The following is a 26,708-nucleotide window of genomic DNA, read 5'->3' on the forward strand; positions in this document are numbered from 1 at the left end:
ACTCAGAGAAAACTCATGACTCAGTTTCAGGTAACAAACTCTAGAAGAGGTCACAACCTAGGAATCCTACTGTGTCATCCTGCCATTAATTTTACAAAAAATTGAAATCATGCCTGTTATTGTTCACTGAAAATGCAAAGTTATCAGTGTTTTGTGTGCCCCCAATCACTGACCAAATTGACTTCCTCAAAGTCTAGTTCCTTCTTCTATGTTAAATTCCATACAACACTAACAGAGCCATTGTTTCTTCAATCTAAACTTTACAGCATAAACAGATTTGATTCTTCATCCATCAACATCTCAGTCAAGCTAGCCACTCATTTCCATCTTAGCCCTGATGTCTGAATTCATGAAAATAGCATACAGAAAAAAAAATTTTAGACTCTCATATTAAACTTCTAACTTTAGCAGATCTGCTGTGCACAATTTCAACAACCTTTTACACATTTTTATTTTATTTTATTCTCAACAATTTGACAATCTTTTATACATTTTTATTTTATTCTTTGTTAAAGTCCAAAATGACTATTTTATATGTTATTATTAGGTTTTCATTCAATGTAAACCCTTCTAGCTGAATGTACCAGGATATTGTGTCCACTTTGTTTAGTTAGAATAAAAGATTTTATACACACATGCACACATATAATCGATGTCTTCTTTGGTATTATAATGATAAAATGAGTTACATTGTTTAACCTTTTGTGGAGTGAGTTTTGCAAATGCACATGGAGGAAGTTTTGTGGGATTTTGAAAATTTGTAAAAATAAAACCTTCATACATTAAATACTTTTAAATATCAATTTGTTCTTATTTTGTCTTCATTGCCTGACATTAGCATGAAATTATTTGTCAAAAATTAAATCAAAATTTAAAAAAAAAAAATTTTAAAACTGGACAGAATGGCAAAAAAATTGTTAAAAAAACTAATAAGTGAAAATCAAACAACAATGACTGAAAGGTTATCTCCTCTTCCAATATTCAGAGAAAGCAAATACAAAAATAATCAATCACTAAGCAAGGAAAGGAACTCTCTTCAGCTGCTCATCACACCAAAATGACATTTCTAAACAAATTACAGCCAATGGAATAAGCCAACTTTGATTTTCTCTCCTTGCACCAAGCAGTGCAATAACTATTATTATACCAAACCTTAGCAGGATCAGTATCTCCAATCAAGAACTAACTGAAATAATAAATCAGTTACCTAACTGTTCTACTCTTGGGACAGGTCAATTTCCAATGGCTATATTAACATCCTTAATTTCATTCATGAATTAGATTCCACAAGCCCATCACTGGAAATCATCTTTTAACCTCAAGCTCAAATAAATTTTGATATTTTGATTGTTTTGATTATTCCTCACTGATCTCTGTCATAAGGCTAATAATTCCCACACCCAGAATTACTACTCATCATTGCAGTGGTGCCCTCATAGTTTTGATCGATAAAATGCCTTGAAAAGTCTGCCCATCTCTTTAATTTGGCTTAAACTATTATAAAAAATGCATGCTTTACTACTTGGAGTAGTAACTACATTTACTATCTAGAGTTCCCCAAGGTTCAGTGTTGGGCCCATTATTGTTTTCTATATTTATCAATGATATCGATAAATACAGAAATTATTTAGATAATATTTATTTATATTTATCAATGATATCGATAAATATAGAAATTATTTAGATAATATTTATTTATATTTATCAATGATATTGATAAATATAGGCTTAATGTCCAAGTCTGCAGATGATACAAAGGTAGGCAGGGTGATTAATGACAGTAATGTCATTAATCACCCTGCAACAGAATCTAGAAAACTAGGCAGATGGGCTGAGAAATGGCAATTGAAGTTTAACATTGATAAATGCAAAGTACTCCATATCAGTAACAGTAACCCCAGAGTAGCGTACCAACTGTGGTATTACACTCAGGGTAGTGGAAAATGAAAAGACCTGGGGTTAATTGTGCAGTCAGATATGAAGTTCTCTGAGCAATGCAGACAGGCTGCCAGAATAACGCATACAGTTTTGTCAATAATATACAAGAAGTTTGTTAGCAGAGATAAGGAGGTGATTATCCTATTGCACAAGGCAATGGTCAGGCCATATCCGAGTACTACATACAGGTCAGGAGGCCTCACTTTAGGAAAGATGTGGAGCTGCTGGAACAAGTACAGAGAAGGGCAACAAGATTGGCGAACAAAAAAAAGGGGGTTTTCTTACCAAGAAAGGCTTCAGTTCTGCAAATTGCAGTGTCTGGAGACTAAGCACCTACATGGTGATCTAATTGAGGTGTTTAAGGCTCTGAATGGATTTGGATTGAGCAAACCTCAATGCTGATGGGATTCTTCCTCTTGCTCAGACTACACATGAGAGGACACAAATTCAAATTGAGGAAGGACTGTTGCAGAATAGATGTGCGGAAGTTTGTCTTTAGCCAATGGGTAGCTGATTGTTGGAATAAACTTTCATCTGTTATTGTGGAAGTTGATAGTTTTAATAAATTCAAGGAAGAACTAGACAAACTATTGGAGGGAACGAATAGGTGAAATGAGAGGTGTGGATTTTTTTATGATTTTTTTGTTGATGTTGTATAAGCTTGCTTTCTTACATCATTTGCCACTGCTAATGCTAATGGTGATTTAGTGACAGAGTGCAATTCATTGGGGTGATTTTTACACTTCTGAAGCAGGATGATGACTGTTTCAATAATTCACTGGATCTTATCTGAAACAATTTCTAATAAAATAATTAGCTTATGAAATAACAAGGATACAAATATATGCAAACGTTACATAAATATGAATGTATAAATAACAATAATAAATAAATAATAATTAAATCCATGTAGATTAGCTGAATAGGTACACAAGTGGTATAATCAGTCTCATCATGTTCATGTAACTAGTCTCATGACAAGGACTAGGTGTGCTAGAGAAAAACTGAAAGCAGACATGGAATCAGTGACAAAAGATGTATCTCATTTATTTTTTTTTTTTTCAATGAAAAATACTTATTGATCTGTTTTATTAAGATAGAACAATCTAAGGAAACTTGAGATAAATGAGTAAAAGACTGAGATACATGAGATGTAGATTTTTAACATCAGAAAATATTAAATAAGGGTAATATAAGTAAAAGAGTTAAAAAGGTGAAGAAATAATAATATTCTGCCAAGTTTCTCTTGAATACAATGATATGGTATCATTTATTCCAAAAAAAGTATCCACATAATAACTAATACATAATGAAATTAATTGGAACTCATACACACCCCACATAAATTTTGCCATTGGGTGACCATCTTTAGCAAAGCTACCAAATAACTGCTGTAAGCGGCATGTATCCACAGGAAGATTTAAGTGAAATTCTGAAAGAAATGAAATGCTCAATACAGTAATCTTAAATAAATCAAAATAAATGAAATAAACCACTGAATAGATACACAGCAGTGATGTGTTAAGTTTACATTTATCACCAAAAAATAAATAAATACAAATTTTGATCGCCAAAGCATACCAACAAAAAAAAAAAAAAAAAATCATGTATATCAGTTAAACTCATGAATTAAATTTAAAATATGCATTAAAATTAGGAATTAAAGTCTCATGGGCATTTAAAAACTCATTAGGTTACTGTATTATAAAGAGAAATGCACAAAGATCTTTTTTCACATGTGTGGAAAAAGATCTTTGAGCATTTCTGTGCATAATTAACTTTGTGCATTTGTGCATAATTAACTTCCATTATTTACACCATTTTATAAATAATGAAATAATTAAAAATATTCATTTAAAAACAAGAAAACTGCACAATAAAATCCAATGTCTACTGCGAGTGAAAATGTAAAATTTTAATCCAGAATAGTAAATATCTTGTATTTTCACTCCTTGTAAAGTTTGGTGCAGGATTTCATACCTGCATTGGGTTTATAGCCAAACGTAGGCATATATTAAAATATGAATTCATATGAACAATCTGAATGTACTGCCAACCTAAAAAAAATTCACATAATAACAAAATTTCAGGAATTAGTACTGACCCTTCTTCAACATGGATCTATCATGTATATGCAATTATACAGAATCAATCAAAAAAAAAAAAAAAAATTCATACTGATAACTCAAAAAAAAAACTTATAAAATTATTACTTGATGTAAAGTAATGATTTTGATGATAACTAGAAGAATGTGTAAGCCAGTGGTAAATTCCTGAATCACTGTTTGAAAAGATTGCATTAGCACTAAAACAACCTGTTTTTCTAGTAGAAACATTTTATTCTAGCGGTAGTATGGAACAATGTCAATGTGATTTTCACAGGAATTCCAACTGCAAGGAAGGTACAAGCAGGTCAGTGATAAAAAAAAAAGTTGGTCCAGAAGTTTGAAAATATGGATAGTGTGGTTGACAATAAGAAGAGCTTTGTCAGAAAAAAATAGAATAGCAAGACCATTGAACAACAATCCATGTATAAATGAAACAGTTATGCAAAATCCTTCCAATCCTTCCAAAATTCTTTCTACAATTTTTGATAGGGAATGCCTACCCACAGTACTTTGAAATATCTGGTTTATAGACAAGGCTCATTTTCACCTCCAGGATTATGCTAAAAAAGCAGAATATGTGAATATAGGCCACAGTAAAACCCAACACATTAATGGAGCCACAATTATACCCAAAAATGAAAGTATGGTATGCTGTTTCCACTGTACAAGTTGTGGATCCCATTTTCCTTTTTGATGCAGTAATTCCTGAACATTAGTGCTATGATCCCCTCATCCATCTACCACACAAACCTGAATAAAAATTGAGTTAATCTGTAATCAGATTAAGCAATATGTACCATTTCACAATGCATATTTTAAAATCAGATGATGTTAGATCATTATCTGAGCAAAATGCAGCTGATATTGGCAAAAAGCAAAAAAATGTTGCAAGCATGTTATTGAAATTGAAAAGACATACAGCCACATAAATTGCATCACTGTAATGCTTTTTTCATCAGTATATAACAAATTTGAGACTATGGAGCCCCAAATTTGTCATACATTGATGGAAAATGATTATGCATTTATTGATAAGAAGATAAATTAAAGGAAAACTATTTAGCATTATTCATTAACAAATAATCACAGCAATTATTACAGATAATTACAAATAATCACTGCAGGCCATATGAAAGCCTTTTCATTAGGACAAATGTTGAAATTAACATTACTATAAATACAGAAAAAAATATACAAGCATCAAATAAATATGGTTATACAGTAAAATCTCATTAATTACAAACTCAGTTTATACAAAGTACTCATTTATATGAAGCACATACCATTCCCTGCAAAAGAATAGGCTTTTCTATATAAATATTTGTTTATTACAAAATTCGGTTAAAATTCAGTTATGTATTACAAAGTTTGTTTTCATCCCGTGAGAAATAAAATAAATATTGTTATTTTGTATGTTTAATACAAATCTTGGCACAGTTGTCCGATTATTGCCTCTATTATTGCTTCCTGAAGGATAGCACTGGCTTATTAAATTTACTTTTGTGTAAACAAAACCAGTTTATAGTAGCTACACCTTAAGTACACTCTGAAAAACACCATTGTGAAAGGTGAGAACAAAAGAATAAAATTTTTCTAAGTTGTTTACATATACTCACTCACTTTCCATGGGAAGAGGTGAGTTGCAATTGTTATACAGCTTCAAAGTCTTTTGTTACAGTATAATCTAATTTTTGTGCCATTTTATCTGAGCTAATCTCTTTTTGGAACCTGTTTCTTTAAAGTTTGTTTATATTAGATCTCATCTAGTAGTGTTATGGTGACAAAACAAACTAAAGGAAATTAAACTGAAAATTATACAAGAACCTGATAGGATGGAACGAAGAAAAACAGACATTGCATAGGAATACAACATCCCTTTACCTACTTTATCTACAATACTGAAAAACTGAAAAAACTTGGAGTGCGTGATACTGCAGCAGCAATAAAAAAAACAAGAAACGAATTCCTGGTTCAAAACACAAGAAGCTTGGAACAAAACTTTTCAAGTGGTACCAACAAATGCATACATCTAATTTGCTAATATCAGGTCCGATTTTGAAAGAAAAAGCAAATTATCCAGCTCAGCAACTTGGAATTAGTGACTTCAATGCAGCAGTGGCTGGCTCCGAAGATTTAAAGATAGGAATAACTTGATTTCGAAATGTTTGTGGCGAGTCTGGATTAGTCAACAAAGAAAAGGCTACAGACTGGTTGTGTTCTGTATGGTCCATTTTTGAAAAATATGAGGCAAAGGATATTTTTAATCTTGAAGAGACAGGTTTATTTTATAATTTGAAGCCAATGTATTTGCTATTTGAGGAGAGTCTTTTCACAGTGGAAAATTAAGTAAACAAAGACTCACTGTTCTGTTATGCTGCAATTCAGATGGCAATACAAAACTTTGCCCACTTGTGATTGATAAATTTTCCAAGCCAAGATGTTTTAAAGAAGTTGACCAACTTCCCTGTGATTATGTGGCCAATAGAAGTGCTTTGTTGTTTACAGTAAAAATTTTTCAGATTTGGTTATCAAAAGTGGACAGAAGAATGGCTTCAGAAAAAATGAACATTCTGATGATTCTGATTGTTGCACAGCACATTCTGCTGTACAACAGGACTGTTCTTTTGATTTCCCATAACCACTTTCTTGTGGTTATTTATAACCACAAGAAAGCATATAGAGCCTGCCTGATAAAGTACTTGATCATTAGCATTAGTAGAGGCATACGATGCAAGAAAGCAAGCTTATGCAGCATCAGCCCAAAGAAAAGAAAAGAAAAAAACACACTTCCACATCACCCCTCCGTTCGTTTGAAATACCTGTCCAGCTGAGCCTTAAATTTATTTAGGCTACCAACTTCCATAACAAGGGATGGATGTCTGCTCCACCAACCAACTACCCGCTGGCTAAAGGCAAATTTCCACACATCTGTCTTTCCTCAATCTGAATTTATGCCCTCTCAGGTGATTATTCTGAGCAAGAGGAAGAATCCCATTGGCACTGAGCATGCTCAAACCATTCAAGCCTTTATACACCTCTATCAGATCACCTCGCTAGTGCCTAGTCAACAGACACTGTAATTTGAAAAACTTAACCCTTTCTTCGTAAGAGCAACCCTTTGTTCCATTCACTAATCTTGTTACCCTTCTCTGTACTCATTCCAGCAGCACTACATCCTTCTTGAAATGAGGCCTCCAGACCTGTATACAGTACTCAAGGTGTGGCCTGACCATTGCCTTATACAAGGGAATAATCACCTCCTTATCCCTTCTAGAAAAATTCCTGTATATCATTCACAAGACACCAAGAGCTACTCTTGCAGCCCATCTGCACTGCTCAGAGAACTTCATATCTGCCTGCACAATTACCCCCAGGTCCTTTTCATTCTCTACCACTGTCAGTGTAGTACCACAGAGTTGATACGTTGCTCTCGGTTGCTGTTTCCCATATGTAGTACTTTACATTTGTCAATGTTAAACTTCATTTGCCACCTCTCAGTTCATCTGCTCAACCTTTCCAAATCCTGTTGCAACAGCGTAGCATCAGTAGTGTCCTTAACAACCCTGCCAACTTTGTATCGTCTGCAAACTTGAACATTAAGCTTGATATACCATCATCAATATCATTTATAAATACAGAAAACAATAATGGACCCAACACTGAACCCTGAGGGACTCCACTAACAGCATTAGTCCACGATGAGCAGTGTCCATTGATTACCACTCTCTGTCTTCTTCCCCTCAGCCATCCCTTTATCCATAGCAGCAATTTGCCTCCAATGCCACACTGCTCCAATTTGTACAGCAGTTTTCCATGTGCAACAGTAACAAAAGCCTTTCTAAGATCGAAATATATAATATCAAAGTTATTCCCTGCATCAAGTTCTTTTGTGACTGCATCATAGTATCCAATCAAATTGGTCAGGCAAGACTTTCCCTTAACAAAACCATGCTGTGTCCGAGCTATAACTGAAGTCTTGTCTAGATGATTCTGCAGTGCTTCTTTAACCAGTGCCTCCATTAATTTTCCTGGAACAGAAGTTAAACTCACAGGTCTATAATTACTTGTGTCAGCCTTTGATGCTCCTTTGGGAATTGAGGTCACATTTGCACTTCTCCAGTCTATGGGTACCTCCCTTGGGTCCAAGGAAGCTCTCATAATTATGGATAAGGGTTTGCTTACTTCCTTTGCTGCCTCCTTTAATAAAACTGGATAGATTCCAACCACCCCAGGTGCCTTTCTTGTGTTTATCTTCAACAGTTTCTCCTCCACTTTACTCCCAGTTATTTCAAGATTCTGTAGCTTACTGCTAGAGTTGAATACACCTCTGGCATTCCCCTTGCTGAATAACTCCTCATGTGTGAATGTCGATGCAAAATATTCGTTTAGTTTGTTAGCTACTTGAGCAGGATCATCAACAGTTGAACCATCGATATCAAGTGGACCAATCTGATTCATCTCCTTCCTTCTAGAGTTTATGTAAGTAAAGAACTCTTTGCTGTTTTTCTTTGTATCCTTTGCCAAAGATTTCTTGTAATCTGCCGTCGCCTGCCAAACCTCCTTTGTAACTTGGTTACAGATCAACTTATATCTATCATAATAGGCTCCTGTGTCACATGTTAATTTAATGTATCCCATGCATTTTTCTTCTCTGCCATATGTCTCATTAGTTCATCTGACATCCATTTAGGCCTAAACCTTGAACAATATTTCTTAGTTGGTATGTAAAGCCTAGTAGCTTCCAAGATAAGTTCTTTGAATGCTTCCCATTTTGAATTTGCTGTTGATAACATCATCAGTTGGTTCCACTGTATAGAATTTAAATTCTGACTCAGACCATTGTAGTCGCCTCTACGAAAGCAAAAACCCTTCCCTTTACCCCTGATGGTAGTTACCTCTTTGTGTAAATCCCACTTCAGCACACTTTGATCACTGCCACCTAGTGGTTCCTTTATCTGCAGATTCTTAATGCATGAAGAATCACTACTGATAATCAGATCAAGAGTATTACTCCCTCTAGTTGCCTTCCGAACATGCTGATGTAAAAAACAATCATCCAATAAATCCACAAAAGCCTTGCTAGTGTGTGAGTGACCAACCCACAAATTCCAGTCAATATCTGGGAAATTAAAATCCCCCATTATAAGACTCTCTGATTTACTGGCCCACTCTATTTCCCCATACAGTTTCTTATTATACTCATCAGAGTCATTAGGCCTATAGCACACTCCTACTCTCAATTTTGATCTCCCAATACTTATGTCACACCAAACTGACTCGACACTGCACTGTCAGGCGATGACGACTGACTTCACTTCCTCGGATTTTATGTGTTTCTTAACTAATAGCATAACCCCTCCTCCCTTCCTATCCTATCCTTTCTTTACACATTGTACTCCCAAAATTCCAGTTCTGCATTCCTTATATCTGTGTGACACCATGTCCCAACAATATTTGCCTTTGATATTTTGAGCAATACCTAAAATTCATCAAATTTATTTACCAAACTCCTAGCATTGGTGTACACGCAAGTATACATGCACCTGTTCCTATTGTTAGCTACCCTAACACAACCTATGTGTTTACTTGTTCCGCAATGACTCCCAACAGTCTCTCAAATATCCTGCATCTTGTTTTCCAGGCTGCTGCTCATTCCAATAGAAGCAGTGCAAGAATCTCTTTCACCTCTGCCAGTGGCAACTGTTAATCTATTAGTCCTTGTATCCTCCCAAGCTAGCAGTTTTCCGACCCACCTAACATTGCCTCGATGGCATCAGCAAATATTCTTGCACCCTTTCTATTTAAGTGTATTCCATCCCTGTAGAAGCAGTCTCTCCTGTTAACAAGTACAGACCAGGAAGAAAAAAATTCTACCATTGGAGCCTTGCACAATCTTTCCAAGGCCGAATTGATCGACAAGGCTCTCATCATATACTCCCTCCTATCGTGTCTGGGCAGAATTGCAGACACTTTCAAATTCAACCCTAATTCATGGCTTTTTTTCAACAGTGACCTGTACTTGTTAAGTAATTCTGCTGGTCTCCTACTCTTAATATCATTAGTGCCAACGTGTACAACTATATCACCTTTTGTGCCCTTAAAAGATGATATCCGTTCTACAACGTCATCAATCTTTGCCCCTGGCAGACATACCCTGGTCCTGTTTCACCTATCCTTTTTACATACCATGTTCCCCGTTTCCCTGAAAATAGAGTCACCAACAACTACTAGCTCCTGTGGGACCGGCGCATTCTGCCCTGGGGATTGCCGCTGTGTTGCATGATGACCAAGTGTAAGCTCTGGCGTTGATGTGGGCAGCTGAGAGCTTGATGGGCCCCTCAATTTAGATCCTTCAAGGGCATCCACCCTGTCCTTCAAGCTCTCATATAGGCCCATAACAACGCTGAGTTGTCGCCTGATTTCGTTACACTCCTTGCATCGTGCACACACAAAGACATCCCCCATGGCAATATCATGTCCCGTACCCAATTGCTCCACATACATCATGCAAGCAGTGCATTTTAAACGGCTGTGATTGAGAGGGCAACTGCCCCCTCAGTTCTCCCCTGAGCCACAGCACTCCCATTAGCTTGAGCCTTTTGCTTTGCTGCTCTGGTCTGAGTCATGATTTCGATTTAATTTCAATAAAATTTCAATTTCAGTACAAAATTATAACCCTAAACTTGTATTCCAACACAGTTATAACGCTATATATATTTTTCAGTATCGAGTATTATATACGAGTTCCGTTTATATAACTTCCGTATCAAGTTATGTATTAATTAATTATGTTACGTTTGTAATCTAAGTCGTTATATGTATTTAGTTAAAAGTACAATTTAATTGACAGCGAAGTTTAACAATAATAGATTTTACTGATTAATTGACAATATTATATTATATACTGTACTATACTAAGCTTACGCTATCTAGTTGGGGATATAACGTTGTGTCGTATAACAATGGCGGCAAGTTACGAACGGTAAATGTACGGACACTTAAGTATTAATTAACTTCCAAATCTCGCTGTCTCAATTCAAAATAAACTAAGGATCCTGACTATGTCTATAAGCTACTTATAGAATATAATTTAATATAACAATTGGTCAATAAAGCGGCTAAATATGGCTAAAAAACTTCTCGTTCAGCGGAGCTGCAACTTGTAACATGTGGATTTGATAGTTTTATGCAATTACAAGGCCAAGTAAAGAATAAATACACCAGGTTAATCAGAAAATCCCAAAATAATGCTATACTACTAAATTTAAATCAAAAGTTTTAGAAAAACAATAATTTCAAATCAATAAATAAGAAAATCCACTTAGTGGCTTTGAACACTTCTGACTCCCACTAGCCTCGTCCTATGCTATATAGGAGGGAGGGAGGGAACAATTTGCAGCCAAATTGGAATGTCTTGAATGCTATCAGTAATCTTGTTATGGACAGTATTGCATCAAGTGTAATAATCAATTGCTTCAGAAGAGTGGCTTTGGAGGGAGTATTATCGAAAAACATGGTCTAGCAGACGAATATGATAGCAACATTGAGGAATGGAGGAATTTGAAGGAACACATGGATTTTGTTGGCAAATTTGTCGAGTTTTTGAAGGTACATGATGTAATTTCTAACACAGCAACACAACACAACACAACACCAGAAGAGCTGCTGAGCGCCAAGCAAAACAATGATGCTTTTGTTACCAACGACAGCAAAAGTGAAGAAACACACATACTGACATTTAAAAAATATGCCCAAAATGTATTGAGAATAACAAAGAATGTGTTGGCCTGCAGTAAAGTTGATAAAGAAATAACTAATGCATTTGATAATGTCGGTGCTTTAGTTAAAAATGCATATAGGACAAGACTGTGCAAAGAACATTGGTTTCTTTCTCTAAATTAGATTAATTTATCAAAAAGTTAATGGTTTGTGTGTCTCCTTTCATATTAAGATTAATTCTTTTTACTGTGATACTAAAATATTGTATGTATCAAAATATATACTACAATATTTTAATTTCCGTTAATTGCTTTTCTCTTAGTTTATCTTACAAATAAAATAAAATCTTTAAAAACTGTGTTATTCCTATTACTGTATTGTTAGACAAGGCTTTTGTTTTTATTATTTTTTATTTTATTAATTTGAATTAATTTATTTTTTATTTTATTAATTTGAATTAACTTATTTTTTATTTATTTTTGATGTAATTATTATTTATTATTATTATTAGCTATATGGTATGTGCCAAAAAAAAAAAAAATACAGCAAAATGTTGACACTTTTGAGGGACCTTACTACAAACCTCATCATTACAAAACATGAAAATTATTAGGTCCCTTGAACTTTGTATTAACAAGATCAAGGGACTAATACCATTAAGGCTTTTATAATAGATAGTATTTTGTTGGGCCACCATGAGCTTTAATTACCACCTTGCATCTGTCTGAAACAGAGCATATCAGATTCTTGATATAATTGCTACTTAGCTCATGGTACCAGATATGAATAATGGTTTCTTGCAATTTTATCTTGCTTGATGGCTTTTTAGCAGCAATTTTCTGTCCCATAACACTACAACAGTTTTCAACTGGGTTCAAATTGGAACATTTCCTGGCCACGACAAGCATCAGATATTGCAGTATTGCATAAACTTATTCAATTAAAGATAAAAAAAAATTATAAAAGAGTGTGTTTGAAATGTTACAGTTAGCATACTAGAAACTGGATTAAATGATTAAGTAATGTTGTACTAACCTTAATGCAGCATGGCAGGCATAGAAACATGATGATGGAAAACAAAATAATTTTCTGTTCCTTGAAAGAAGTGTCTGATGAGAGGCTTCTTCTCTGTGTGCCAGCTCCTAACAGAGGTAAGTGACTACCACGGCAAATGTCTCTCTGTCTCTAGTAGCTCTAAACAGATGCTTGATGTTCAGTCCTGTCCAATTCTTAGTGTTATCAAGCCACGATGTATGTCTTCTTCCAGGCTTTCTTCTTCCTTCCATTCTTCCCTCAATAATTAGCTGTGGAATTGCATGTATGCCATTTTTCTTTTCTTTTTGTCCTTCAGCAATTGATGGGTTTTTCCAATTCTCTGAAGGACACTCTCATTGGTCACACTTGCTGTCCATGGTATCTTTAGCATTCTTCTGTACATCCATATTTCAAATGTTTCTAGTTTTTTCAAGGTGTTTGTTTTCAGTGTCCATGTCTTGGCGTCATACAACAAAACTGACCAAACATAACATCTCATCATTCGGATTCTAAGGTGAAGTTCCAGAAATGGAAATGTTGAACTGGAATTTGGGGAGTACAATGTGTATAGAAAGGATAGACAGGATAGAAAGGGAGGAGGTGTTATGCTGTTAATTAAGAAAAACATAAAATCAAAAGAAGTGCATCCAGTTGATATAGATGAACAGTGCACTGTTGAGTCAGTTTGGTGTGACATAAGCACTGCGAAAGGAAAAATAAGAGTAGGAATGTATTATAGGCCTAATGACTCGAATGAGTACAATGAACAATTGTACAGAGAAATAGAGTGGACTAGTAAAATGGAATGTCTTATAATGGGGAATTTTAACTTCCCAGATATTGACTGGAACTTGTGGGTTGGTCACACACTAGTCAGACTTTTGTGGATTTATTGGATGATTGTTTTCTACAGCAGCATGTTCGAGAGGGAACCAGAGAAAGTAATACTCTTGATCTGGTTATCAGCGGTGTTCATTCGTGTATTAAGAATTTGCAGATAAAGGAAACACTAGGTGGCAGTGATCACGGTGTACTGATGTGGGATTTACTTAAAGATTTAATTACCATCAGGGGTAAAGGAAAGGGTTTTTGCTTCAGTAAAGGTGAGTACAGTGGTCTCCGACAGTTTTTAAATTCCGTATAATGGGATAAACTGACGATGTTACCAACAGTAAATTCTAAGTGGGAAGCATTCAAGGAATTAATCGTGGAAGCTACTAAAATTTTCATACCTATTAAGAAATATTGTTCAAGGTTTAGGCCTAAATGGTTATCTAATGAACTAATGAGACTCGTAATAGAGAAAAAAAATGCATGGGATGCATATAAATTATCAAGCAACTCAGAAGCCTATGGCAGATATAAGCTAGTCTGTAATCAGGTGACAAAGGAGGTTAGGCAGGCGAAGGCAGATTACAAGAAATCCTTGGCAAAAGATGCTAAGAAAAACAGCAAGGATTTCTTTACTTATATAAACTCTAAAAGGAAGGGGATGAATCTGATTGGTCCACTTGATATCGATGGTTCGACTGTTGATGATCCTGCTCAGATAGCAAACAAACTGAATGAGTATTTTGCATCTACATTCACACATGAGGAATTATTAAGGTTTGAAAATGGCAGAAGGTTATCAAATTGTAGCAGGATACTAAATGATTTTGGAATAACTGAAAGCAAAGTTTAGGAGAAATTGATGAAGTTAAACATAAGAAAAGCACCTGTGGTGGATGGGATCTATCCAGTTATATTAAAGGAGGCGGCAAAGCAACTAAGCAAACCCTTAGCCATAATTATGAGAGCATCCTTGGACTCAGGGGAGGTTCCCATGGACTGGAGATGTGCAAATGTATCTCCAATTCACAAATGGGGGGGGGGGATCGAAGGGTGACACGAGTAATTACAGACCAGTTAGTTTAACTTCTGTTCCGGGTAAAATAATGGAGTTACTGGTTAAAGATGCATTGCAGGATCATCTAGACAAGACTGCAGCAATAATTCAGACACAGCATGGGTTTGTTAAGGGAAAGTCTTGTCTGACATTTTTGATAGGATATTATGATGTGGTTACAAAGGAACTGGATGCAAAAATAATTTTGATATCATATATTTGGATTTCAGGAAAGCTTTTGACACTGTTGCACATGGAAGACTATTGTACAAATTGGAGCAGAATGGTATTAAGGGTAAGTTGCTACAATGGATAAAAGGATGGTTAAGTGGGAGAAGACAGAGGTGGTAATCAATGGGTGCTGCTCTTCTTGGACTAATGTTATTAGTGGAGTCCCACAGGGTTCGGTGTTGGGTCCACTGTTGTTTTGTATATTTATCAATGATATTGATGAAGGTATATCAGGCTTAGTGTCGAAGTTTGCAGATGATACAAAGGTTGGCAGGGTTGTTAATGACAGTAATGGCAGTGTACTACTGCAACAGGATCTAAGTAATTTGGGCAGATGGGCTAAGAAGTGGCAACTGAAGTTTAACCTTGACAAATGCAAAGTACTGCATATGGGTAGAAGTAACCCCAGAGAAACGTACCAAATGTGTGGTACTACACTTAAGGTGGTAGAAAATGAAAAAGACCTGGGAGTAATTGTGCAGTCAGATATGAAGTTTTCTGAGCAATGCAGACAGGCTGCCAGGGCAGGTCATGGGGTTTTGTCAATGATATATAGGAATTTTGCTAGCAGGGAAAAGAAGGTGATTATCCCTCTGTATAAGGCAATGGTCAGGCCACGACTTGAGTACTGCGTACAGGTCTGGAGGCCTCATTTTCGGAAGGATGTAGATTTACTTGAGCGTGTACAGAGAAGGGCAACAAGATTGGTGAGGGGAATGAAGGGATCCTCTCACTGAATGGGTTGAGCACGCTGAATTCTGATGGGATCCTTCCACTTGTTCAGATTACGAACCTAAGGGGGCATAAATTCAAATTAAGGAAAGACAGATGTAGAATAGATGTGCGGAAATTTGCCTTTAGCCAGCGAGTGGTTAATTGCTGGAACAAACTTCCATCTGTCGTTGTGGAAGTTGATAGGTTGAATAAATTTAAGGAGGAACTGGACAGGCATTTGGAGGGAATGGTGTGATTTTTTTTTTTTTGGCTGATGCTGCATAAGCTCATACACTTGCTTTCTTGCATCACATGCCACTGCTGCTACTACTACTACTATTGCATAATGCAGGTCTCATTTTAAGAAAATACTGCCTGGCCATTTCAATCCTTACTTTTATTTTCATATCCAGTTCATTTTTGTCATTGATCCATCAGCCTAGATATTTGAATTTGCCAGCTCTCTTTATCAGCTTTCTGTTTGAGGTGTTGGCAATGCCCCATTAAGGACCATGAGCTTAGTCGTGTTGATATCAATCCCAAGGCCCATTCTGTCACTTTCTTCATGCACATGATTAAGGAGTATCTGTAAGTCCATCATATCAGCTGTACAAAGTAAAGTGTCCATTTCTTCCATCCAATGCTCTCTTGATGATGACATCGGAGTATATGTTAAACAGGAGGGGGGGGGAGAGTACACATCCTTGCCTCATGTTTCTGCCATCAACTACAACAGATACTATTTGGTTCCTGTAGAGGTGTTTGATAAATTGGATGTCCTTTTCATCAAGGCAGGACTCCTCAAGGATCTTGATGAGCTTGGTGTGTTGGTCTCAATCAAAGGCCTTCTCAATGTCAATAAAACAAAGATGGGCATCAATCTGCTATTTGATATACCTTTGCATCATGACCTGGGCACAAAATGGTGCTTTTCTTGGACCCGGTCCTTCCCTAAATCCAAACTGCGTATTGTCCATCGGCTCCTCACAATTTCTGAAGATCCGATTTTGAATTATTTTTAGGAACATTTTGAGGACTTGGCTCATCAAGCCAATTAGTATGAAGTCTCGACAAGTCCTGGTGTTTAGTTTTGTGGAAAGAGGGATGAATGTTGATGTCAGCCAGTTCTGAGGGATGTTGCCGGTGTCGTAAATTCTGTTAAATAATTCAACAAGAATATCGGTTTTTGGAGTTGAGCAATTTGATTATTTCCGCTGCGATTTCATCAGGTCCTTTGGCTTTTCCCTTCTTCATCGATTTAATCATCCTCTCCTCCCCTTAAATCTTAGGATAGATGGTCCTACCACTGCATCATTGTTGTCATCATCTAGCTGACATTCACTGTCAGCAAAGACATCCTTTATGTATTTAGTCCACATGTCCAGTTTTTCTGATTCTTCTATTTAGAGAGTTTTACTGTATTCTTCTTTAATTAACATACTACACTGTGTTTTACAAAGACATTCAATAGGTTTAGTAGCATTCGCTAGCTTCTTATTTTGAGTTTAGCTGACCACTAAATATGGAGGATGCGGGCAGGTCAGGGAATGACCACCGCATATCCCTGAAGCAATATGGCCTTAGTTGCTAATGCTCCAAAAAACCAAATAACATAACAATAACATAACAGCTTCTTAATTTGAGTTTAGTAGTGATTTTTGGAAGTTACGACTCCCGGTGTTGGTGCCAATATTGTTGAAGTAGCTGCCATATGGTAATCGATAAGAAACAACACAACGTATATATATATATCTCAAACTGATAGTGTAAGGTATAACATGAGGCTAGATAGCTTAATACGAAGCACTGTATTAGGAATCTGTTAGCTTAGTACAGTATTATCAATTAATCAAAAATATTTATTAATCTTATTAACTTCCACTGTTGATTAAACTGTATTTAAATGGAAATCATGACCCAGACTGCAGCTGGGAAGCAAGGATCACAGACTAGCGAGGGTGCTGTGACTAGGGGGTAGAAAGGGGACGATTTTCCAATGGATCACAGTCTCAAAAAATGTGCGAAATGCTTGCTGAACTTTCTGAAATGGGACATACATGATCTGGCCAAGGAAGATGTCTCTGTGTGTACTAGATGCCTAGAGTGTCAAGAAATTAGGTGCCAACTCAGCGTTCTGATGTTCATATATGAGAGCTTGAGGTATAGGTTAAATTCAAACTCTCAGTTTCCCAGCTCAACAGCAGAGCTGAATCCTGTGTATCAGCCAACACAGAGGCAATCTCCGAGGCAGAATGCACTGGTCCCAAAGGAACTAGTTTTTGTTGGTGACTCTACTGTCAGGGAGATGGGGAATATACTATGCAAGAAGGATAGATGGAACAGGACCAGGGTATTTCTGCCAGGGGCAAAAGTTGATGACGTTGTAGAGCGGATATCACCTTTTAAGGGCGTAAAAGGTGATATTGTTGTACACAATGAAACTAATGACATTAAGAGTGAGAGATCTGCAGATTTACTCAAGTACAAATCAATATTGAAAAAAGTCACAAATTAGGGTTGAATGTGAAAGTGTCTGCAATTCTGCCCCAGACACAACAGGACAGGAGGGAGTATATAATGAGAGCCTTGTCGACCAATTTGGCCCTGGAGAGATTGTGCAAGGCTCAAGGGGTAGAATTTTTTTTAACCTGGTCTGTGTTTGTTGACAGGAGAGACTGCTGCTACAGGGATGGGGTACACTTAAATATAAAGGGTGCAAGAATATTTGCTGATGCTATCGAGGCAGTGTTAGGTTGGTCGGAAAACTGCTAGCTTTGGGGGGGGGGAGGACACAGACTAAAAGGTTAACAGTGGCTGCAGGCAGAGGCAAAAGTGATTCTTGCACTGCTTCTATTAGAATGAGCATCAGCCAGGAAAGCAAGATAATGGAAATTTCCAGGACTGCTGGAAGTCCTAGTAGAAAAATTAAATATATGGGCTGTGTTAGGGTAACCAAGAGTACGAACAGGTGCATGTATACTTGCATGTACACCAATGCTAGGAGCATAGTTAATAAATTTGATGAACTTGAAGTGCTAGTCAAGACATCGAAGGCAGATATTGTTGGGATATAAGAGACGTGGTGTCACACAGATATAAGCAGTGCAGAATCAGAATTTGGGGAGTACAATGTGTACAGAAAGGATAGACAGGACAGGAAGGGAGGAAGGGGTTATGCTGTTAGTTAAGAAACACAAAATCTAAGGAAGTGCATCCAATTGATGTTGGTGGATAATGCAATGTTGAGTCTGTTTGGTGTGACATAAGCACTGGGAAAAGAAAAATGAGAGTAGGTGTGTGTTATAGGCCAAATGAATCTGATGGGTATAATGAGCAATTGTGCAGAGAAGTAGAGTGAGCCAGTCAATCAGAAGGTCTTATAATGGCGGATTTTAACTTTCCATATATTGACTAGAACTTGTGGTTTGGTCACTCACACACTAGCAAGACTTTTGTGGATTTAGTGGATGACTGTTTTCTACAGCAACATGTTCAAGAGGCAACCATTGGGAGTAATACTCTTGATCTGATTATCAGCAGTCATTATTCATGCATTAAGAATTTGTAGATAAAGGAACCACTGGGTGATAGTGATCACAATATATTGATGTGCAAATTAGGTCCTTGAGGTTGTCATAGACATTCTCTCTGATATTCCAGACAAGCTGTACTTGCTACCTGGGAGTCTAAAACACTGATGGAACTGATATTCGGGTGACACCCAAGTCAAGTGGACCCAATTTTGGCGAAGTCCGGATGGTCAGTGGCAGCCAAATCCTCTGCTTGCACCTTCACAATGGTGGGACTCTTAGTAATCCTGGGTATAACCTCCATGCAAGTACATGGTGGGTGACCACCCAGGTGTGAACCAACGTAAGCAGAGGTCGAGGTGTGGCACCCACACCACATGGAGGAATGCCACCTCTCTATGTTATCAGGCAGTACAAGGTGGTAGATGACTCATCAACCGGTGAAATACCACCACTTTTGCTTATTGGAGGCTTGAAGTGGTGGAACCCATGTTTAGTCTCTAGAGCTAAGTTCCGGTCAACCCTTCCCTATCTCTTCCATCATGCAGTATGACTGATGCCTTTTGAGGTTATAATGAACATCGTGGCGAGATCCAATATTCCTTACATTTCGAGGGTACAGCTCTAAAACAGTGTTCGCAGGCCGGCCGCTAGTTAGTACACCGGACCGAACCTATTGGTAACTCTATAGGAGGCTTCCGGATGAGCTAGTGTATAATCTTGCTACCTCTACTCTGCCAGATAGTGACTGGAGGGAGTCCGAGTAGTGTGTATGCAGGGAGCATTGTCAAGGCCACGTTATGTCAAGGATCTGGGTATATTCTTAACATGTGTACGCCATATCCAAAAATTTCATTACTTCATACAGCATGTCCCACCCACTTGTGGGTGGGACATGCTGTATGAAGAGATGACTTGAAAGCATCCTATTGATCAGAGGCCAGAAAATTTTCTTATACAATCAGGAGTAAGTGAATAGACAAAATAAGAAGTTGGTCCATTTAATGAATCCTCATTTAACAAAAAACAAAGACACTACAAGTGAGGATGAACCTTACTTTACTGCACCAATAAATTATAAGTTCAGCTGAAAAAAAGAAAATAACTTAAAAGGACTACTATGGCTAATAATGCAAATTAACCTATTAAATAAGCATAATTGTGATGCAATATGTTTGTTTATTTCTTGGCAATAAATATTTTAGATACTATTTTTCCAAAATTTAAATATATAAACTTAATTAAAATGTATGCCAGTAGCATGGCAAACCACTGAAAATAAACTAAAACGAGTGAAATAAACTAAACTAATGAAATAATACAAAAGGGAAAAAAAATGGGGGGGAGTTATCAAGAAGAGGATACTGTAGAAGGAATGCTCCTAATATAATTTAGAGAAGCCTAAATATATGACAATTTGAAAGCCAATCCATTAAAATTTAATGGCGCCACCCCCTTGCTGGCACCAACGTCCGAATTACGTGCTATATCACAAAGGTTGAAGATGTAAACTATCTACAATACAGGACCAAATGAACTAAAATTAAACATAATAAAACAGACTGATCATTATGCTTCCCCATCTCAATGGAGGACCACAAGGTCAATATTCAGGGAATCACTGCATTTCAAACGTTAGACAAATCCATACAAAGATGAAACGATCCGCCAATGCAATGGATTTGAATAACGGTGGTCCTTACGCAGTGGAAAAATAATAACACAGAAAGTCAAGCACTCACATGGCAAAACCGTACCACTGACACTAAAATATATAGAAAAAAAATAGGATATAGAGGGCAGTACCAGCACAATGTTACCAATTTACATCACTACTACCATGTGAATATATTCTAAAGTTTAACAAATTTTAACGAAAGAAATAGAAGAAAAAAAAAAAAAATAACAATCATAACAATAAAATTAGTAATGCAAACATCAGTGGCAGCAAATATGCATATTCTCCCAAATTTTTTTTTTTTTTTTTTTTTTTATGTGAACCCCAAACACAAGAGGTATTAGAACCTATAGTACTTAGTACCGTGCTTGGGTTGGAGGTTGAGAAGACGAAAGAAGATATTTGTTGACATTAGGCTTGAACTTCTGTAGACTGTAATTTTCAGGAAATACGAATGAAGGAAGATTGTTCCAGAAAACGGCAGTTGAATGAATAAATGAGGAAGATGAAAAGTTGGTTCTGTGGGTTTGAGGTTGGACAGTAAATGGATGTTGGCTGGTGGCGGCACGTGTTCGGACTGTTTTGAAAGAGAGAGCGGGAATTATAGAAGCCAATTCAAAAGAACAGTGCCCGTGGAAGTATCTGTAGAAGAGGCATGCAGCAGAAACAGTACGTCTATGAGAAAGCGAGTGGAGAGACTCTGTTAGAGATGAATCATTAATTAACCTAACTGCCCTCTTCTGAGTGGAATCAAGAAGCCTGAGAGAGGTTTTGGGGGCACCACCCCAGATTTGAGAACAATATGCCATGGCAGGGCGGATTTGCAATTTACACAGAGTGAGCAGCTGTTTGGAAGAAAAGTAACGCCGAGAGGGAAAGAGAAAACCAAGTTTTTTAGATGCAGAAGAAGCAATATTTCTAATGTGCTTATGCCAAGAGAGATTAGAAGTCAGGGTAATCCCCAAAAGAGATATATCATTTTGCCTAGAAATCGGAGTGTCACCAAAGATAAGCATAGGAGCAGAAGAATCCTTTTTGTGAGAAATAAGAGAAGACTGAGTTTTAGAAGGGTTGAAATCAGTTAAGTTGTCTTCGCCCCACTGGAGAATTACCTGAAGATCAGCATTTAAGGAATTGGTAGCAGATTTTCGAGAAGTTGAAACTAATTGAGCAGGACAAGGTTTCTCAAAATGGAAAGTGGAATGCAATGTGCTATCATCGGCAAAACTATGGATAGGATTTCCGGTCAATGGAAGATGGTCATTAATATACAAGAAGAAAAGAGTGGGGGAAAGAACTGAACCTTGAGGGACACCAGCATTAATGAAGAAGTTAGAAGACAGAGAGCCATCTACCATCACCCTCAGTGAGCGATCAGAGAGAAAACTGGATAACCAATTACTAAAAACAGTTGACAAACCATAAGATGGAAGCTTGTTTAGAAGACCTTTATGCCAAACACGATCAAAAGCCTTTGAGATGTCATGAGCAACTACTTGTGTTTCACTGAACCTTTCCATTGAATTAGTCCATAAATGGGTAACATAAGCCAGAATATCACCAGTGGATCGACACTGACGGAATCCATACTGGCAATCATTGATCAGACGGAAGGTTTCAAGGTAGTTTAAGAGTTGGCGGTTAATTGATTTCTCCATTACTTTAGAAAGAGTAGAAGTAATTGCAATGGAACGATAATTGGATGGGAGGGATTTGTCACCCTTTTTAGGAACTGGCTGGATATGAGCAAATTTCCAAGGAGAAGGAAAAACACCTTTGGAATAAGAAAGTGAAAAAAGGCGGCAAAGAATAGGAGTAAGTTCAGGAGCACAGGTTTTGAGAACAAGTGGAGAAATACCATCAGGACCTGGAGCTTTCTTAGCATCAAGATTCATCAAAATCCTTCTGATATCCTTTTGACGGAAGACCACAGGAGGCATTGAATGGACCGTGTTGGGAATGGTGGGAGGTGTTTTACCAAGATCATTAATACATGAGCTGGAAGAAAAATGGGATGCTAGAAGGTCAGCTTTATCCTTGGTTGAAGTGACAACAGAACCATCTGGTTTGGACAGAGGTGGGAGCAGAGATGGGCAAAAGTTGCGGCCAATAGCTTTGGCAAAAGACCAGAATGCTCGGCTACCATTAGGGCAAGAAGCAAGTTTTCTACGCTTAGCCTGTTCAAATTCTAGTTTGGACTGATTAATAACTGCTTTACAATTGTTGCGAGCTTTGGTGTAGGCAGAAAATGAAACTGAAGAATTAGAAACAAGCCAATTACGATATGCAACATTCTTCTCTTGAACAGCCTTAGCACATTTATTGGAAAACCAAGGTTTAGATAAAGGACGAGATTTTAAAGTGGAGTATGGGATAAAGGATTCCATTCCTGCAAGAATAATTTCACTGACACGATCTGAGCAAACGTTGACATCAGAAGTTTGGAAACAGTAATCCGACCAAGGAAAAGAAGAAAAGAAGTCTCGCAGGTCATCCCATTTTGCATTCTTGTAATGCCAAACAACACGAGGTTGAAAATAGCCATGGATAAAGGTTCCATTGGAGAACAGACAATCACCAAGTTGTGATCTGAAGTGCCTAAAGGACCTCTCACTTCTACCGTGTACTTAGAAGGGTTGTTTGTGAGAAAAAGATCAAGGGTATTGGCTATATGATTAGGATTGTCCGGTATTCTTGTAGTGAACAATCTGTGCCATGTCATTAGTAATTGCAAAAGCCTCAGCATCTCATCCTGCTGGGTCGGTGTGGCTAGAAAACGGAAGCCAGCTGCTGTTGTGAACATTAAAATCACCAAGGAAAATTACCTCACTGTTAGGAAAGTTGGACTGGAGAAAGTCAAGTTGCAAAGAGAGAAAGTCAAAGAGCTCCAAGTGATTAGTGGAGTTGGGAGGACGCAACAGATGGTAGAGGCAACAGATGCATTTGACACAATGAGGTAGAGAGATTTTAAGCCAGAGAAGATCAAAGAGAGGAGATTCCAAATTGCCAAGTCTCTGACAGGGAATATCAGAACGGACATATGCACAAGTACCACCTTTGAGGCAAAAGGAATCATACAGCAAATAATTTGGGCATCTGAGATGAGTAGTAGTTGAATCAACCGATAACTGAGATTCTGTCAGAAAAAGTACATGGGGTTTGGCAGACTGCAAGTGGAAATGGACATCATTGAGATTAGAATTGAGACCCCGTATATTTGTGAAATGAATTAGGAAGTCCTTGGGAGGTTTAGACCTTTTCGCAGATAAGCTTGCTCTATTAGTTTGACAATTCATGGTGTATTCAATAGTAAGAAAAAGTAGGTGGGACATGCTGTATGAAGTAACGAAATTTTTGGATATAGCGTACATGTGGTAAGAATATACCCAGATCCTTGACATAACGTGGCCTCGACAATGCTACCCGCATACACACTATTCGGACTTCCTCCAGTCACTATCTGGCAGAGTAGAGGTAGCAAGATTATACACTAGCTGATCCGGAAGCCTCCTAGAGAGTTACCAATAGGTTCGGTCCGGTGTACTAACTAGCGGCCGGCCTGCGAACACTGTTTTAGAGCTGTACCCTCGAAATGTAAGAAATATTGGATCTCGCCACAACGTTCATCATAACCTCAAAAGTCATCAATCATACTGCATGATGGAAGAGATAGGGAAGGGTTGACCGAAACTTAGCTCTAAAGACTAAACATGGGTTCCACCACTTCAAGCCTCCAATAAGCAAAAGTGGTGGTATTTCACCGGTTGATGAGAGTCATCTACCACCTGGTACTGCCTGGTAACAAAGAGGGGGAGCGTTCCTCTATGTGGTGTGGACGCCACACCTCGACCCCTGCTTATGTTGGTTCACACCTGGGTGGTCACCCACCATCTACTTATGCATGGAGGTTATATCCAGGATTACTAACAGTCCCACCATCGTGAAGGTGCAAGCAAAGGATTTGGCTGTCACAGACCGTCCGGACTTCGCCGAAATTGGATCCACTTGACTTGAGTGTCCCCCGAATATCAGTTCCATCAGCGTTTTAGACTCCCAGGTAGCAAGTACAGCTTGTCTAGCATGTCTGAGAGAATGTCTGTGAACCTCAAGGACCAACTTCAAATGTTGCATAAAATAAACTTAATTAAAATGTATGCCAGTAGCATGGCAAAACAGTAGAGAGAAATAATAAACTAAACCAATAAAATAATACAAACGAAAAAAGAAGACTGTAATCAAGAAAAGGATACAGTAGAAGGAACACTCCTATTTAATAGCATCCCCTTGCTGGCAGTACTGTCTGAATTATGTGAAATATCACAAAGGTTGGAGATGTAATTTATTTAGTATATTTAGTCTTCTCTAAATTATATTAGGAGCGTTCCTTCTACGGTATTCTCTTCTTGATTACCCGCCTCCCTTTTTTCTTCTGTATTATTTCATTGGTTTAGTTTATTATTTCGCTCTACTGGTTTGCCATGCTACTGGCATACATTTTAATTAAGTTAATTTACACAACATTTGATGGAATATGCATATTTGCTGCCACTGATGTTTGCATTACTAATTTTATTTTATTTTTTTCTTTATTTTCCTTCTTATTTCTTTCATTCCCTACCTTAAACATTTGAACTTACCGTGAATCACATAAGGTGTGAAAGAAGGAAAATGACAGAAGTTTATCAAACTGTAACAGGGTGCTTAATGATTTTGTAATAACTGAGAGCAAAGTAGAGGAGAAATATTTGAAGTTAAACATAAGAAAGGCACCTGGGGTGGATGGGATCTATCCAGTTATATTAAAGGAGGTGGCAAAGGAACTAAGCAAACCCTTACCCATAACTATGAGAGCATCCTTGAACTGAGGGGAAGTACCCACGGACTGGATATGCGCAAATGTATCCCCAATTCACAAAGGGGAGATTGAAGGGTGACACTAGTAATTACAGACCAGTTAGTTTAACTTCTGTTCCGGGTAAAATAATGGAGTCACTGGTTAAAGATGTATTACAGGATCATTTAGACAAGGTTGCAGCAATAATTCAGACACAGCATGGGTTTGTTAAGGGAAAGTCTTGTCTGACAAATCTGATTCAATACTATGATGTGGTTACAAACAGTGGTATATTCAGGCCGGAATGCACCAGAACAACGTTCCGGTACTTTTTTCTAAATGTCATAATAGAAAATCATTAAATTTATACACCTAATATTCTGAAACAATGGCATAATCAAAGGGGAGGGAGAAATATCTATTTTACCCATTGCTACTAAAAATATATATTAATAGTAATCTTTAAAATAAATTAATAGATTTCTTAAAAATTTATTTAAAAACAAAAATATAAATTTCGCAATAAAACCTGAATGTTTCTTACTAAAGTACAATGTGTTAGATAAAGAGATCCAATGAATGAGATATACTGTGATGCGTCCAAATGCATTACAGTATATCTCATTCGTTGTTCTAGCGTTCGCCATGAGCTGAACACTAGAACTGGTTGTTCTATGAACCACAAGTCTGAAGTCTGATTCAGTTACTGTACAGTCGATGTGGCGTTATCATATAGTCTTCTAGAGAACGAGCATTCCTGTACTATTTTTTTTTACGACAAGCGTCCTGGTACTATTTTTTTTAGCAATATCATATACTTGGATTTCAGGAAAGCTTTTGACACTGTTGTGCATGGAAGACTACTGTACAAATTGGAGCAGAATGGTATTGAGGGTAAGTTTCTACAATGGATAAAAGGGTGGTTGAATGGGAGAAGACAGAGAGTGGTAATCAATGGACACTGCTCTTCGTGGACTAATGTTATTAGTGGAGTCCTCCAGAGCTCGGTGTTGGGCTCACTGTTGTTTTGTAT

General features: G+C 37.3%; 1 protein-coding gene across 3 annotated transcripts in view; it reads right to left on the bottom strand.

The window, feature by feature from the left end:
* LOC150088086 (nardilysin-like) overlaps positions 1-26,708 on the bottom strand; it is a 569,173-nt gene that overhangs the window by 475,745 nt on the left and 66,720 nt on the right. For all 3 annotated transcript variants that reach the window (XM_090370567.1, XM_090370565.1, XM_090370566.1), the window contains exon 6: positions 3,275-3,370. In XM_090370567.1, coding sequence (XP_090226693.1) covers positions 3,275-3,370 — 96 coding nt within the window. The remainder of the gene's footprint in view (positions 1-3,274; positions 3,371-26,708) is intronic.

The sequence above is a fragment of the Mastigoproctus giganteus genome, chromosome 3 (genome assembly GCF_048544385.1).
Source record: "Mastigoproctus giganteus isolate SK-2022 chromosome 3, ASM4854438v1, whole genome shotgun sequence".
NCBI lineage: Eukaryota > Metazoa > Arthropoda > Arachnida > Uropygi > Thelyphonidae > Mastigoproctus > Mastigoproctus giganteus.